Consider the following 14,101-nt stretch of genomic DNA (forward strand, 5'->3'; position numbering starts at 1 on the left):
ATTTTTCAAGTTACTTCTGCTGTGTGTCCTTGAGTTAAGAAGGAATGATTAGAATAATTAAAACAAGGAGTTACACATTTATGGTTAGGAGGCATTGCAACTGAAATTGCATTCTTAAGATACTAGTGTCTTAATAGGTGTTTTTCATGGATGGCTGATTATGGCAGCAGTAAGATATGTAATGATTAGCTTTTATGCAGAGTAGTTAACACTGAAACAGTGATCACAGAATTATATGTGATCCAACATACTGATTGAATGAAAATGAGACTTTTGTACATGACTTAACTATTCTCTTATAATATTAATTTTGTAGTTGGTCAAAATACCAAACAGTGTGACTTGTTTTTAAAGGTCTTGGTTTGTTCATGAATAGTAAGTATAAGGAAGGGTATATTTCTCAAGGTCATGAACTGATTCTGCTGTTTCATTTTGAAGTAAATTTAGAGATGTTATCATAATCACCTGTTTGGTCTGAATAATGAAAAAAAGGGAAACCTAGACTGTTTTGACATTTTTTTAAAAAGATTTTATTTATTTATTTGATAGACAGAGATCACAAGTAGGCAGAGAAGCAGGCAGAGAGAAAGAGAGAGAGAGAGAGAGAGGAGGAAGCAGGCTCCCTGCTGAGCAGAGAGCCGGATGCGGGGGTGCCGGGATGCGGGAATCCATCCCAGGACCCTGGGATCATGACCCGAGCCAAAGACAGAGGCTTTAACCCACTGAGCCACCCAGGCGCCCCTGTTTTGACATTTTTATAGTGAGCTTAGGTATCCTAAAATAATACTTCTGATGGAGGTTATTTTTGTGACAATGCAGGGAGAGAAGCATTTTGATTGGTAAATGGTACTAAAGGAAAAATATATTATTATTAACATTTGTCCCTGGTGCTTTTTTAAAGTAAAAAAAATAAATAGCTGTCATTTCAAAGTGAAAAATTGACTATTTCAGTGATTATGTTGGATGTAATAATTGTTATGATAAAAAATAATAGCAGATGTTAATGCTAGGAAGACCTTACTAAACAACTGTATTTAAACATAAGAACTCAAGTGAAAAAAGTTATTTTTTAACAAAAAATGATATGAAATAAAAAAATAAAATTGGTGAAGAAAAAAACCAAACTAGATAAGGTAACTTTAGAGATATTACCTTAGCCATCTTGAAAAAAATCAATGATAGTCTAAAATGAGAAAAATTAATGCTTCCTAAAAATTAATAATCATATACATACTTTAAAACATACTTTTTTAGCATTTTCACCTACATGGTATATCATGTCTTTGTAGAATTGAAACCTATATAATATAGTGTGAACCTGGAAAAAAAATTTGTTTGTGTGCCATAAACTGCACGAAAGCCTTTAGAACCAGTTTATGAGTCTATATTACTCCATATGTAAATTTGTAGAATTTAATACAATTTTTCTTACCACATTCTAGTCAAACCTTGTTATGGATTTAAACATGAGAACCAATACTGTTTCACTCAGCTTGATTAAAGCATTTCTTTAATCATTGTTAACTTTTTGCTATAGATCCTAATAACTTTCAGACTGGATGTAATGTAAATTCCTATTTTAAAAATGTAAGTAAGCTGTCATTTTAGTCAAAGGGTTTGCTACAGGTTGAAGCAAACAAATAACAAAGAGTTCCACAAGTATTTTGAGTGACTGCAGTTTGTCTGGTCTTCCCCTGGAACTCTTTGGAGGCAAGAGCTCCTGTTTAGGTACATTGATTCTGGTTGAGTTGTTTTATAGCCCTCGTTTTTATTTATTTTATTCATCAGAGAGAGCATTGCAAAATTTGGGTTCTGCCTCAACCTTACATACATAGTAAGTTCATTTAAAAAATTCTTTGGAAAAAAAATAAGAAAAAAAATTATTTGAAAATTTGGGAGTAATTTTCTCTGGAAAATATTACAAATATATATTGTCCAGGTTTCCCAGCTGACTCACATGAAATGATTTTTTTTTTCCCATTTTGTAGTGTGGTAAGAGCAATTCAAAAGGGAAGAGGAAAAGGAAAAAAGGAAAAAGAAACTTTCTTTCCTTTCATGGGTGTAACCAGCCTTCAGGGAGAAGTGTGAATTTCTGCCTTAGGCATCCTTTTCATTCCATCTTCTGACCCCCTAAGTCCTTAGGCCTGTTATGGTCCATTCCTCCCCTGGGAGGTCAGTTCTCATGTAATTCACCCTATTCCAAAGTATTCCTGATTTCAAAATCATCGACTTCCTTTTTTTTCCCTCTCTTTAAATTCAAATTTGGGACCAAAACCATCTATGGCTAAAGGAATCCATGCTATATATATCCACATTATAACTTATAACCAATAACCCTTCTTTCTAAGGATGTTTGTAATTTTGAAAGAGGAAGCATTAATTCAAATACTGAGCAACAGCACCCTCATGAAGGAAAAAAAAAAAAATCAAGTTATGGAGGAAAGATATTTACCTACTTTTAGCTGAGAGTTTCCAAGATCTATCTAGGGTTTCACTTTTGGGTTCAGATTTCCTAAGCTGTCCTCATTCCATAGTTGCTTTCGTTCCTCTCCACTAAAGCCACAAATTAGAAGCTCCGTTTCTTTTAATTTACTTTGTTTTGTGTTTGTTAGTTTTTGGCTGTAGTGGTTACGGTGCCTCTAACAAAGTAAGCGGTAGCAAGAGTATCAAGTGGGTCATTTTTATGTTAGAAACTGCTTTTATGTTCAAGGAGGGCATCATAATTCCTGTATTACATGAAAGTTGAAACTTTTTCTGCATCAGAGTCTTTATCAGAGCTACAAAAATTAGTTAATGTGTGGGGGTTTAAGGTTTATTCTTCTTCTTGTCTGTGCTTATTTTCTACTGAGTTGTAAAATCATCCATAGTTTTAGATAGGAAAATAGGGGAGTATGACAAAATAAAGTGGAATAATTGAAGAGGCTGTATTACCTCTTTTTTAGTAACAAATATTAAAATTGTTGTCAAGATTTGTCATTCTCTCTCCTCCTTATAGGAGAAGCATCCTTTCTCCATGTAATGGAACTAAATGGAGTGAAAACTTTAAGTTATGGGGAAGTATCAGATTATTAGTTGTTTTTTTTTTTCTGCCCGCCACTGTCTTTGAACTACTTGTTGCAATGTTGCTTAGAGAAACAACTGAAAAGTCATCTAATGTTTATTTGCTTATTAGCTTATATCATCCATATGTTTTTGTTTTTCTTTTAAAGATTTTATTTATTTGACAGACAGAAATCACAAGTAGACAAAGGGGCAGGCAGAGAGAGAGGAGGAAGCAGGCTCCCTGCTGCGGGGCATGGACCCTGGGATCATGACCTGAGTTGAAGGCAGAGGCTTTAACCCACTGCGCCACCCAGATGCCCCTCATCCATACGTTTTAATAGAGCTCTCTTGTGTTAGATAAACAAAAACTCTGCATATCGGACATAGAAAATTCGGGCTATTAGCCAGGGAACCATATCCTTTGAGCTACTGTAGCTCATTTTCATTAGTGTAAGCCTAGATTAGGCATTACTCCCCATGTTTTTTGGATATCTAGCTTTAAATGACTTGAATTATAAAAAACTTTACTAATTCATCAGACTGCATTATACTTGTGTTTAGTGGTGTCAGGTTGAAACTCTAGAAACACATAGATTTCTTAGGCGATGGCTTTATTTTCCTTTTTCTAGCCATTATAGTGGACCTTTTGATCCCTGGTGAATATCACTCTAGAATTTTTTTTTCCCCAGAAAGATTGCTAGTCTCTTCTTGGAATAGCAATATATAAGTTGATTAGGAAAAACAATTGCAGGCCAACAAATAAAAATCACATGCCAGCACAAGAAAATAACTGGCTTAAAATAATTTATACTTAAGACCCAATCTCTTCATTTAAAAATATTGATGATTCTGAAAAATATTTATGGAATTCTGGTTAGAAATGTGCTCTATCAAGATTGCTGTATGCTTAATTGGAGCCTAGCACATCTGTCTTTTTGTTTATATGACAAATATTGGTATTCAGTACATTCCATTGAGTAAAGATCCCCAATTCTGTGTATTGAATATTGTTTCAATTATACTTCAAAGTCTCTAAGTATATATCTTTAGTTTTTGTTATATATTTCTGGTTGAAGATCAATCTGATTAATGGAAAGTACTGCATTTCCCATTTTATTGCCCCCTTTGCCTTAGTCCTTTTAATAATTTCTAATTATTAGTACAATGATATTATGAGATTTTATTTTCAATTAATAAAATTACAGTTTTTCACGGATATCATAACAACCATACTCATTTGATTGTAATACCATTTCATATATAATTTTGAAATAGAACTTTTTTTTAGATTTAGTGATGTTCACATGTAGTGTATTAAGAATAAAAAACAAGTTTTAAAAGTAGCATTCTAGTATGTAGTATTAATGGTATTTTCATATTATGGTATAAAGGCATTACTTTTTGACGTTCTTTTGATGATGCCATAAAAAATATCTTTTGGGAAGGCTTAAAAGGAAGAGGATATCATTGAAAGTGGTCTTTTTGGGGAAACTGAGAAGGTGGAAACATTTCAGATTTTAAAAAGCAATGGCATCCAAACACTCTTACTACTGATCAAGTTATATAAACTAAGACTCTACATTTTACTGCTAAATAATTTCAACTGAAAGTCTATATACTCTTCTTAGATATATAATGCTGCTTGTTTTTCTACTTACTTTTTATTCATACAAAATGTATTGCCTTTTTACTGTGTATTGTCCTTTGATGATATCTTTTAAAATTTATTTTAAAGTCTTCAAGCTCATGTATCATTTTTACCTTCTTATCACTTTCGCTTTTTACTGTCTGGTTTGTCCTTCATTGGCTTGGCCTTCCAATACTGTGCCTCGTGATTTTGAAGGCTACAGAAACTTGAGGAAAGCAATCGAGAAGAAAGAAGGTTGGAATATTTCCCAGGTTTTTTATTAAAATGTCATTTAAATATTTAGTTGCCATTCACAAAGAAATGTGTTATAGAATTATAGATTGTTTCAGACTAGATTAGCTTGGTGCTCCTAAAATTAATGATGATTTTACAAAATTGACAAGTACATCAAATATATTTCCAGAAACTACTTTTACAGAATAAAATGCTCACTAGTTACCTGGATTAAAATTCATGTGATTTTTGAATAAACTATCATAGTTATGATAGTGAATTACCTTTTTTAGGCAAAAAAATGACCCTTCAAAACCCACCATTGACTTTCAGAATGTATCTTTCAAAAACTTGTGAACAGTGGGAATTTTTAATTGGGTGGGAACTGAGATTTTGTCATAGCCCATGCTAAATCACAGGTGGGTTTTTCTCCTCTCTTCCTTATTTGGTGTAATATTTGGAATATTATATTTGCAATGCAAATATATTTGTATATACAAATATTTGTAATAGTTGTTGGAAAGCAACATTAAATAGCAACAAACCAATAGGAAACTGTGGCCTTATTACAGATAAGATTTACAAGACTTTTTTTTTAAAGATTTTATTTATTTATTTGACAGACAGAAATCATAAGTAGGCAGAGAGGCAGGCAGAGTTTGGGGGGGGGGAACAGACTCCCTGCTGAGCAGAGAGCCAGATGTGGGGCTCCATCCCAGGACCCTGGGGTCATGGCCTGAGCTGAAGGCAGAGGCTCAACCCAATGAGCCACCCAGACACCCCTTAAAAGACATTTTTAAGGTTGGATTAGAAATATAATTGTTGCTTTTAAAATGTATTTGAGGTGAGAGTCAGAAACAGGATATTTTCTTTTTTTCACTTAAAATTTAAGCTAGATTTAGAAGCACGTTTTTGAACTCTCCATATAATCAATATTTGCATTTTAGTCATTCAGAATTATAGTTATTTAAACCAGGATCAAGTGGTATTTTACTTCTCATCAGGACTTCTCTTCATAGATTTTTCTAAATAAGCCCCCAGATTATATAATCAAAATGATTAAGAAAATAATATTTAAATATTTTAGAAGCACCACTTTAGAAATTTCAACCCTTACTTAAAATAAGCCTTTTGGGAACTTTCACTATGCAGTAATTAGTTACAATAATAACTCATTTTAAATATGAAAGCTTAAAAATTATATTTTCTTAAAATTATTTAATAATTTACATTCCATAATTATATTCCACACATTCTATAGTAGTCTATAGTATCTATAATTTTATTCTATAATTCTATAACTTGTTTAAAGTATTCTACAATGAGAATGTAATTCTAATTGTCTGTAAGTTGCACTAGAACTCATCTAACTAGTACATATTTAGGACATTATATTTATCATAAGAATTAAATTATAGCATTAAAAATGTGAGATTTCTTCTATTTCAGAAGGTCAAAATAAAATACATAGTTAAACTAATGTATGGAAGCATCCTTCCACCTTAACATTTTCAAGTCCTTTCGGTGTCTTCAATGAGTAAAGTTTGCTTCCAGTTTTTATATCATCCCCTAGAGGACAGCAAAAGCAGAGCAGTTTTATGTCCCTGGGTAGGGCTTTTTGAACATGAATATGCATACAGATCACCTGAGTAGTCTTATAAAATGAAGATTCCGATTCAGCAAAACTGAGGTGGAGTCTAAGATTTTGCTTATCTATCTAGCTTCTGGGTAATGCCAATGCTTCCATGTCTGTGAACTGAACTTTAAGTGTAAGATTCTAGAATACCCACCTGGTAGTCAAGACACTTGGTTCTAGTACTCTTGAGTGGATTAACTTCCCCGGGCCAGTTTCTTTTTGGTTTCACCAAAAATGTTGACATTGGTAGTCAAATGTCAAAGGGGTTAAACCACATGATCACTAGTGTTCCTTCCAACTCCAAGATTCTGATTCTTTGTAACATGCAAACGTAAATATCTTTCATTGCTGCTTAGTTATTTTAGATATCAATTTGTCTCACTATATTGAGAAGAACTTGAATATTTGAGATACAATTATTGTAAAGTACCAACTTGCATTTTTAAAAGCTCCAGTCTTAAGTGATTTATAAAGGGAAATTAATGTAAAGTTACAACCTCTGATCTTTCTACATCAGAATTGGCATGAACAGTTTATAATATATGAGTTAACTTTATAAATGAAAAGTAACATTTGCTGGATACTGGTGACTTGGAGAAAGTAGGAGGGTTAGAATAAAGTGGTTATTTAGCTATAAACCAGAGTGAGAGGGACTTTGGGCTGGAGCTTAAATAATGAAACATTCAACAATAACAAAAATTGTGTGCTGCAAGTTTACAGGTGAGAAAGACTGCATAGGGGAAAGACTGGGGAATGCTGATGAGGACTATCTTTCCAAACATATTCACCTGTCTTAGCCTTAACCTTAGTCCTAAACCTCAAGTATAGTCTGTTTGAGTGCCTAGTACTGTCCTTTAAGTGGGATGATGGATGAATGGAATTTCTTTTTAGAGTTGCAGTTGGAACTGCATGGCGGAAATCAACAGTCCTAGTATAACACAAGTGATGCAAGAGAGGCATTCAGTATAATCAAAAATTTTCTCTAACAAAATGAGTTAACAACAATCATGCAACCCTGTTAGAACTTTCTTGATTTCTTTCCAGTTAAGATTGTTTTATTGGTATTGCTACTGGTTGTTCCTTCTCACTCTAGAGATACGACATCTTCTATGCATCTTTATGCATCTTTCAGCCTGTGCCATTAGACTCCAACATAATTCGTACATGAGACCCATAGAGGTGACAAACAGATACTCATGCACAGTCATAGAGATTAGTGTATTTAATAAACTCTTACTGCACATTTATTATGTACATCCCCTGGGTACTGGGGACATAATGCTGAGTCAAACAGGCATGATCCCTGCCCTCTTAAGGCTTACAGTTTAGTAGGAAAGACAGAAATTAAAGAAATAATGACAAAAAGAACATGAATTAAGAATTCTGAAAAGTGCTTAAAAGAGAAAAATATTTATATTGTTCTGAGTACAAAAGTATCTGTGAGAACTGAGACCTAGGGTTAAACATTACAGTTTAATCATAACAGAACTTAAATAAGATTAAAATTTTATCCTAGAAACTCAAAACGAGTCTAGGTTTTAGGGCAGTTTTTTAATGTAACAGAGTAGCTGAAAGAAATGATAGTTGTTATAAAAGTATTTAGATAAAGTCTTTAAGCTCTTTGTAGGAGAATTTTATTGGAGAATATCTGAGTATTTTTTTTTTTATCCTTGCTGATTTCAAAATGTTACAGTGGCACAAGAAGAAATCTTTCACATATAGATTTATTTGAAGTTCACTTTCTTATTATTATTTAGTATGATTGAATGTATGAGTCTAGTGAGCAGATGCATAACTTCTGTGCATAGTTGATCATGGTTGCTGGACCCTAAAAGAGTCACAGCGAATTAAGTGTGAAAGACTGCTTGCTGTACTGTGTGCACTGTCTTCTTCTCAAGGCCACTGGGGCTGAGTTAGGTTGGCTATAAGCATTACCTGACATCAGTATGTGGTTAGAGCTGTTAGTACCAGGTGACCGAACAGGAGGCTTCTATTTGGTATGGCCAATCTTGGGGCAGATTCTGAAATTTCCTATTCAGTCAAAGGTCAGGTTGAACCTCAGACAGTTTTGATGTGCCAAGACCCTTTTCTGTGAGAACAGTTTAAGAAAAGTCCTGTGTCATAGGTATGGCCTAGGAAAAAAGCCTGTGCTATTACTAGAGAAGATCTAACCACTATAATGGATACAGCCAGTGTAGACAAACTTACTGTGAGCAGATTTATTCTGGATCTCTAAATTTATCCTTAAATGTATTAGGACATCAATTAAATTTCAACTTCTGTATCTTTGTATTTAAGATGGGAAAAGCCATATATTTAGATGAGAAAAGAAAAATATGTGATTTCCTTTGAATTTAAATCACCTATGTTCTAGTTAATTGGCTGTCACTGTGACTAGTTCAGAGCTGTTTCATCAGATCTCATGCCCTAAGGTATAATCTATTCTTCAGTGTTTCTAGAAAATAAGCTGTTCTCCAATGATATAATTCACTATTGTTTGAATGGCAATTTCTGTTTTCCTCTGAAGCATCAGACATAACTTTGCTCAGTCAAATGATAAACTCTTAGTTTGTTTTCACAAATAATTGATGATTTTTAAGATCATCAATTTTTAAGATTTGGGAGGCAAAAGTGAAAAATTTTCCTCTCTATTTTAATACTGTAACCCTTTTGTTCCTTTTTTTTTTTTTTAAGTGTGGCTGGTAAAGAGGATAATATAGATACTGATCAAGAGAAGAAAGAAGAAAAAGGTATTACAGAAAGAGAAAACAACGAATTAGAAGTGGTAAGTATGAAGGAATGAACTTCTACATTTCAGTGCCTGAATTTAGCTTGTTTATGGTTGCTGGTAACTATACTAACTTTTATATGTAGAAAAGAGAAATGGTTATCATGCATCCATTTTAAACTATGTGCTTGAGGACTTCTTTTCTTCAGAAATATGAGCTATAAAATACTAGCAACTCTCAATCTTGTACAACATGAAAGCCTTGTGTGTGGGGGGGGAGGGTAGAATACTAGGATAGATGAAGTACTATTTTATTTATTTAAGATAAAATTATGTAAAAATCCTAAAATTGTGGAATGATTTTTGTACTTGATGAAAGGTGAAATTTGTGTACTTCTTATTTAGTACTCCAGCAATCTCTCTTAATGAAGTAATCAGTTTGTTTCGTTGATATTGTGCTATTAATGGTCATAAATTACATTTTAGGAAGAGAGTCAAGAAGTGAGTGATCACGAGGAAGAAGAGGAGGAGGAGGAGGAGGAAGAAGATGACATTGAAGGGGGTGAAAGCTCTGATGAATCAGATTCCGAATCCGATGAGAAAGGTACTTGCTGTTCAGTACAAGGACAAAAATTATTTGGGCAATTTTTTAAAAATATGGGCAGGAAACATTCTCCATTTCCTTCTTGATGAGGGCAGCTTTTGTAACTGCCGCCTTGTGTATCCCCTCCCAGCCTCATGTTTCTGTCCTTCCTGGGTTTAGTCATTGTGTGATTTCCATTCTTAGCACAAATAGTGTCTGTTGTCACTGATCGATGTGAACAGTCTATCTTGTTCACCTCTTTTTTAGTTTTTGGTTTATCCAGGACATTTTCCTTATAGCTGCTAAGTGAATACCTGGATATAGATGATGGTTTTCATGCTTTTGCTTGCAAGTTAGAATTATGATATTGTGGCCTATTACAGTGTGTTTATTTTTTCTTTTATAAATAGCCAATTATCAAGCAGACTTAGCAAACATTACTTGTGAAATTGCAATCAAGCAGAAGCTGATTGATGAACTAGAGAACAGCCAGAAAAGACTGCAGACACTGAAAAAGCAATATGAGGAGAAGCTAATGATGCTACAACATAAAATTCGGGACACTCAGCTTGAGAGAGACCAGGTGCTGCAGAACTTAGGTAAGAATTACATTTACTTCTAATTAAAGTTCCAACTAAATTGCAAAAATGGGTTTTTATCGTATCTGCCTTTAGAGGAAAGAAATTACATTAGAAGCCACATTATATGTGAGTTTGTCTCATTATGTCAAATATTGCTTATTTTTTCATTCTGGTACCTGTCTAGGCTATTTAATTATTTTGTGCAAAGTTGTGGCTAATTATTTTTACTGTCTTGATTTATGCTGGGAATATTTAAAAAAAAAAAAAAAAACTTAAGGGCGCTTGGGTGGCTCAGTGGGTTAAGCCTCTGCCTTCTGCTCAGGTCAGGATCTCAGGGTCCTTTGGTTGAGGCCTGGAGGCTATCTGCTCAGCAGGGAGCCTGCTTCTCCCTCTCTCTCTGCCTGCCTCTCTGCCTACTTTTGATCTCTCTCTGTCAAATAGATAAGTAAAATCTTAAAAAAAAAAATCTTAAAAAAACAAAACTTAAATAATTGTTAAACAAGCTGAGAGTAGCTAATAAAAGAGAGGGATTCACAGATGCCATGGCCTCCTGAGGTTTGTGTTTGGAAGGTAGTTCTTCTCTGAGCTCATGAGTTGTAAATCTACAAAATGAGAATCTGTATCTCATAGAAATAAATACAAATACCCTTTGGTCGTTTAGGTTCAGTGGAATCTTACTCAGAAGAAAAGGCAAAAAAAGTTAGGTCTGAATATGAAAAGAAACTCCAAGCCATGAATAAAGAACTACAAAGACTTCAGACAGCCCAAAAAGAGCATGCAAGGCTGCTTAAAAACCAGTCTCAATATGAAAAGCAATTGAAGAAATTGCAGCAGGATGTGATGGAAATGAAAAAAACAAAGGTATTGATTATATTTTGCATTAAAGTCTGATGGTGAGAATATTTGTGTCATTTGGGACAAAAAAATTATTGTGGTTCTTTCCATATTCAATAAAAGGTAACCCAGTCTTACAAACGATGCACTTCCTTCTGGCAATTAGAGGTTGTTTCCTATACTCATCCATTATCAAAGCCTTTCTTCAGAATAGCTGAAAATCATGTCAAAAACAGGGCTTATTTGACTGATGGATATAGCTCTCTTCCTGAAACACGTAATATATCTTGAACATGCAAAAAATTATTGATAATTACATAATGAGCACTATATTTCTATTTAAGATATTAAACATTACAGTATACACAATACTTCCCATGTATGAAGTTTTGCCCCCAGACAGTTTAACACTGTCTTTGCCCCCAGAGGTAACAACTATCTTGAATTTAGTGTTTATCCTTCCCATGCACAGAAAAATATAAATTGTCTTCTTGACAAAAGAGAGTATGTGAATCCTTATCTGTTCTGTGTTTTTGTTGTGGGATTAATTATTCTTATTAACATTCGGCATGACAATCAATGTCAAATAGCAAATGTGAAATAGCAAATATGAAAATGATTTAAGAAGTTTTAGATCATAATGTGTTTTTGCTGATGACAGCAATAGCTAAAATTATTAGGTGCTTACTATACACTAGACATTGTTATAAGCACTCTACAGGTATTACTCAATAAATTCTCATAGTAGTCCAATAATGCCATAGAGCTGTTATCTCTATTTTATATATGAGAAATGAAAACTTAGAGAGGTTAAGTAATTTGTTCAAGGTCATATAGCTACTGGTAATAAGTACCAAAAATTCCTTCAAGTTATAGAACAATTGAACACTGAATATAAAATGGATACAGCACTAAGCAACTGATAGAAACATATTGGAAAAGTATTAGAAATAGAAATGTTTCTATTTCTAGTTAGAAATTCTATGTTTCTATTTCTAATTAGAAATTTTAAATAGAATTTCTAATTCTATTTCTGTGATCAGCATTGACCATTTAAAATGTGCATCAAAGCTCCATTTTTTCCTTGTTAAGTATTCAGAATTCTAACTGCTTATTTCCATATGTGTGATTAATTTAACGAATGTTGTGATAGGAAAACTCCAATAAATGTATTTACCTAATTTTTTTTAGGTTCGGCTAATGAAACAAATGAAAGAAGAACAAGAAAAAGCCAGATTGACAGAGTCTAGAAGAAACAGAGAGATTGCTCAGTTGAAAAAAGATCAACGTAAAAGAGATGTGAGTGGACTTTAACTTTCAGTTACATACAAATATTGTATATTGAACAAGCTTGTTTAGTAAATGGAAGAAAATTTTCTGATAACTATAACTATTAAGTGCAGGTTAAGGATCATAAGCAAGCATTAATTTTAAATATGGCATTTATTATAATATATGGATTATAGTAACTTAATATACAAGGTCATAAAAACTCTATAATATTATTATAAGTTTTATTAGAGGCTTGTTTATTTCCTAGATGATGAGATGCAAGAAAATGGCAAAGAATAATTGATGATCTCTAAGGAGATCAGGGAACTACTTGCAGTATTATGTAAAATAGTGATTTTAGGATAGTTCCAGACAGTTTCACCACTAGAGATTCTTAGCAATGTTCCTGGAATAATAACCCACTTTCACTGAGGTAGCTTTACTAAGAGCTATAAAAGTTTTCACATTCTTTCACTTAAGAATCCTACTTCTCGGGCGCCTGGGTGGCTCAGTGGGTTAAGCTGCTGCCTTCAGCTCGGGTCATGATCCTGGGGTCCTGGGATCGAGTCCCGCGTCGGGCTCTCTGCTCAGCAGGGAGCCTGCTTCCCTTCCTCTCTCTCTGGCTGCCTCTCTGCCTACTTGTGATCTCTCTCTGTCAAATAAATAAATAAAATCTTAAAAAAAAAATCCTACTTCTCCCATGAGCTTAGAATAAGAAAATAATCTAAAATCAGAAAATTTGTTATGTGTTAAAATCTTTACTTTAGGGTTGTTTGTAATAGTGAAAAATGTAAAAATCAAGATGCTTGATAGTAAGGGAAATGGTTAATTATTGTCCGTCTCATTTAATAGGTTATTATTTAGCCATTAAAGATTAGGATTTGGAAACTGCATAGTAAAATGAAAAATGACTGTGATTTAACATTAAGTGTAAAGTAGCTTTTTTTTAAAAGAATTTATTTATTTATTTGAGACAGAGAGAGAGCATGAGTGGGATGGAGAGGCGCAGAAATAGAGGGAGAAGCAGATTCCCTGCTGCGCAGCGAGCCTGATGCAGGGCTTCATCCCAGGACCCTGAGATCATGACCTGAGCCAAAGGCAGATGCTTAACTGACTCAGCCATGCAGGCACCCCATAAAGTAGCATTTCATATATGCATGCTTGATTAAAATGAGGGAAAAAGTTTTAAGGATATATACCAACATGCTAACTTTAATTGTGTTAAACTTTAGGTTATAGTTAGTTTGTTTTTTCTTCTTTCCAAATTTCCGGCAAAATGGTTATTTCATTTATGATTTTTTTTTCCTCAAAAGAAGAGGCCATCATGGTCTTTTCCCCATTGTTGGTTAGGTTTCAGCCTGTGTTCTTTTTTCTTGCTCAACTTGTTCTAAATCCTCCCTGGAGAAAATGTGAGCAAACAGCATATTTTAGAAAGTAGACATGTACTTTGGGAAGTAAAGAGAAAATTTAAGGAGCTAGAAGGGAATAATGAGAAAAATAGATTATTCTCATGAGATGACTGCTGTATTAAGGCTATTTTTCTTCCTTTTTTCCTATTTATAAA

The 14,101-nt window shown here is 33.6% G+C and overlaps 1 protein-coding gene across 17 annotated transcripts in view; it reads left to right on the forward strand.

Moving 5' to 3' along the window:
- KIF21A (kinesin family member 21A) overlaps positions 1–14,101 on the forward strand; it is a 151,459-nt gene that overhangs the window by 96,719 nt on the left and 40,639 nt on the right. For 11 of the 17 annotated variants that reach the window (XM_047740896.1, XM_047740897.1, XM_047740903.1 and 8 more), the window contains exons 12-17: positions 4,886–4,924; positions 9,234–9,324; positions 9,754–9,871; positions 10,261–10,449; positions 11,093–11,292; positions 12,457–12,564. In XM_047740896.1, coding sequence (XP_047596852.1) covers positions 4,886–4,924; positions 9,234–9,324; positions 9,754–9,871; positions 10,261–10,449; positions 11,093–11,292; positions 12,457–12,564 — 745 coding nt within the window. The remainder of the gene's footprint in view (positions 1–4,885; positions 4,925–9,233; positions 9,325–9,753; positions 9,872–10,260; positions 10,450–11,092; positions 11,293–12,456; positions 12,565–14,101) is intronic. The other 6 variants (XM_047740908.1, XM_047740907.1, XM_047740904.1 and 3 more) reach the window with 1 other exon arrangement.

The sequence above is a fragment of the Lutra lutra genome, chromosome 8 (genome assembly GCF_902655055.1).
Source record: "Lutra lutra chromosome 8, mLutLut1.2, whole genome shotgun sequence".
NCBI classification, from domain to species: domain Eukaryota; kingdom Metazoa; phylum Chordata; class Mammalia; order Carnivora; family Mustelidae; genus Lutra; species Lutra lutra.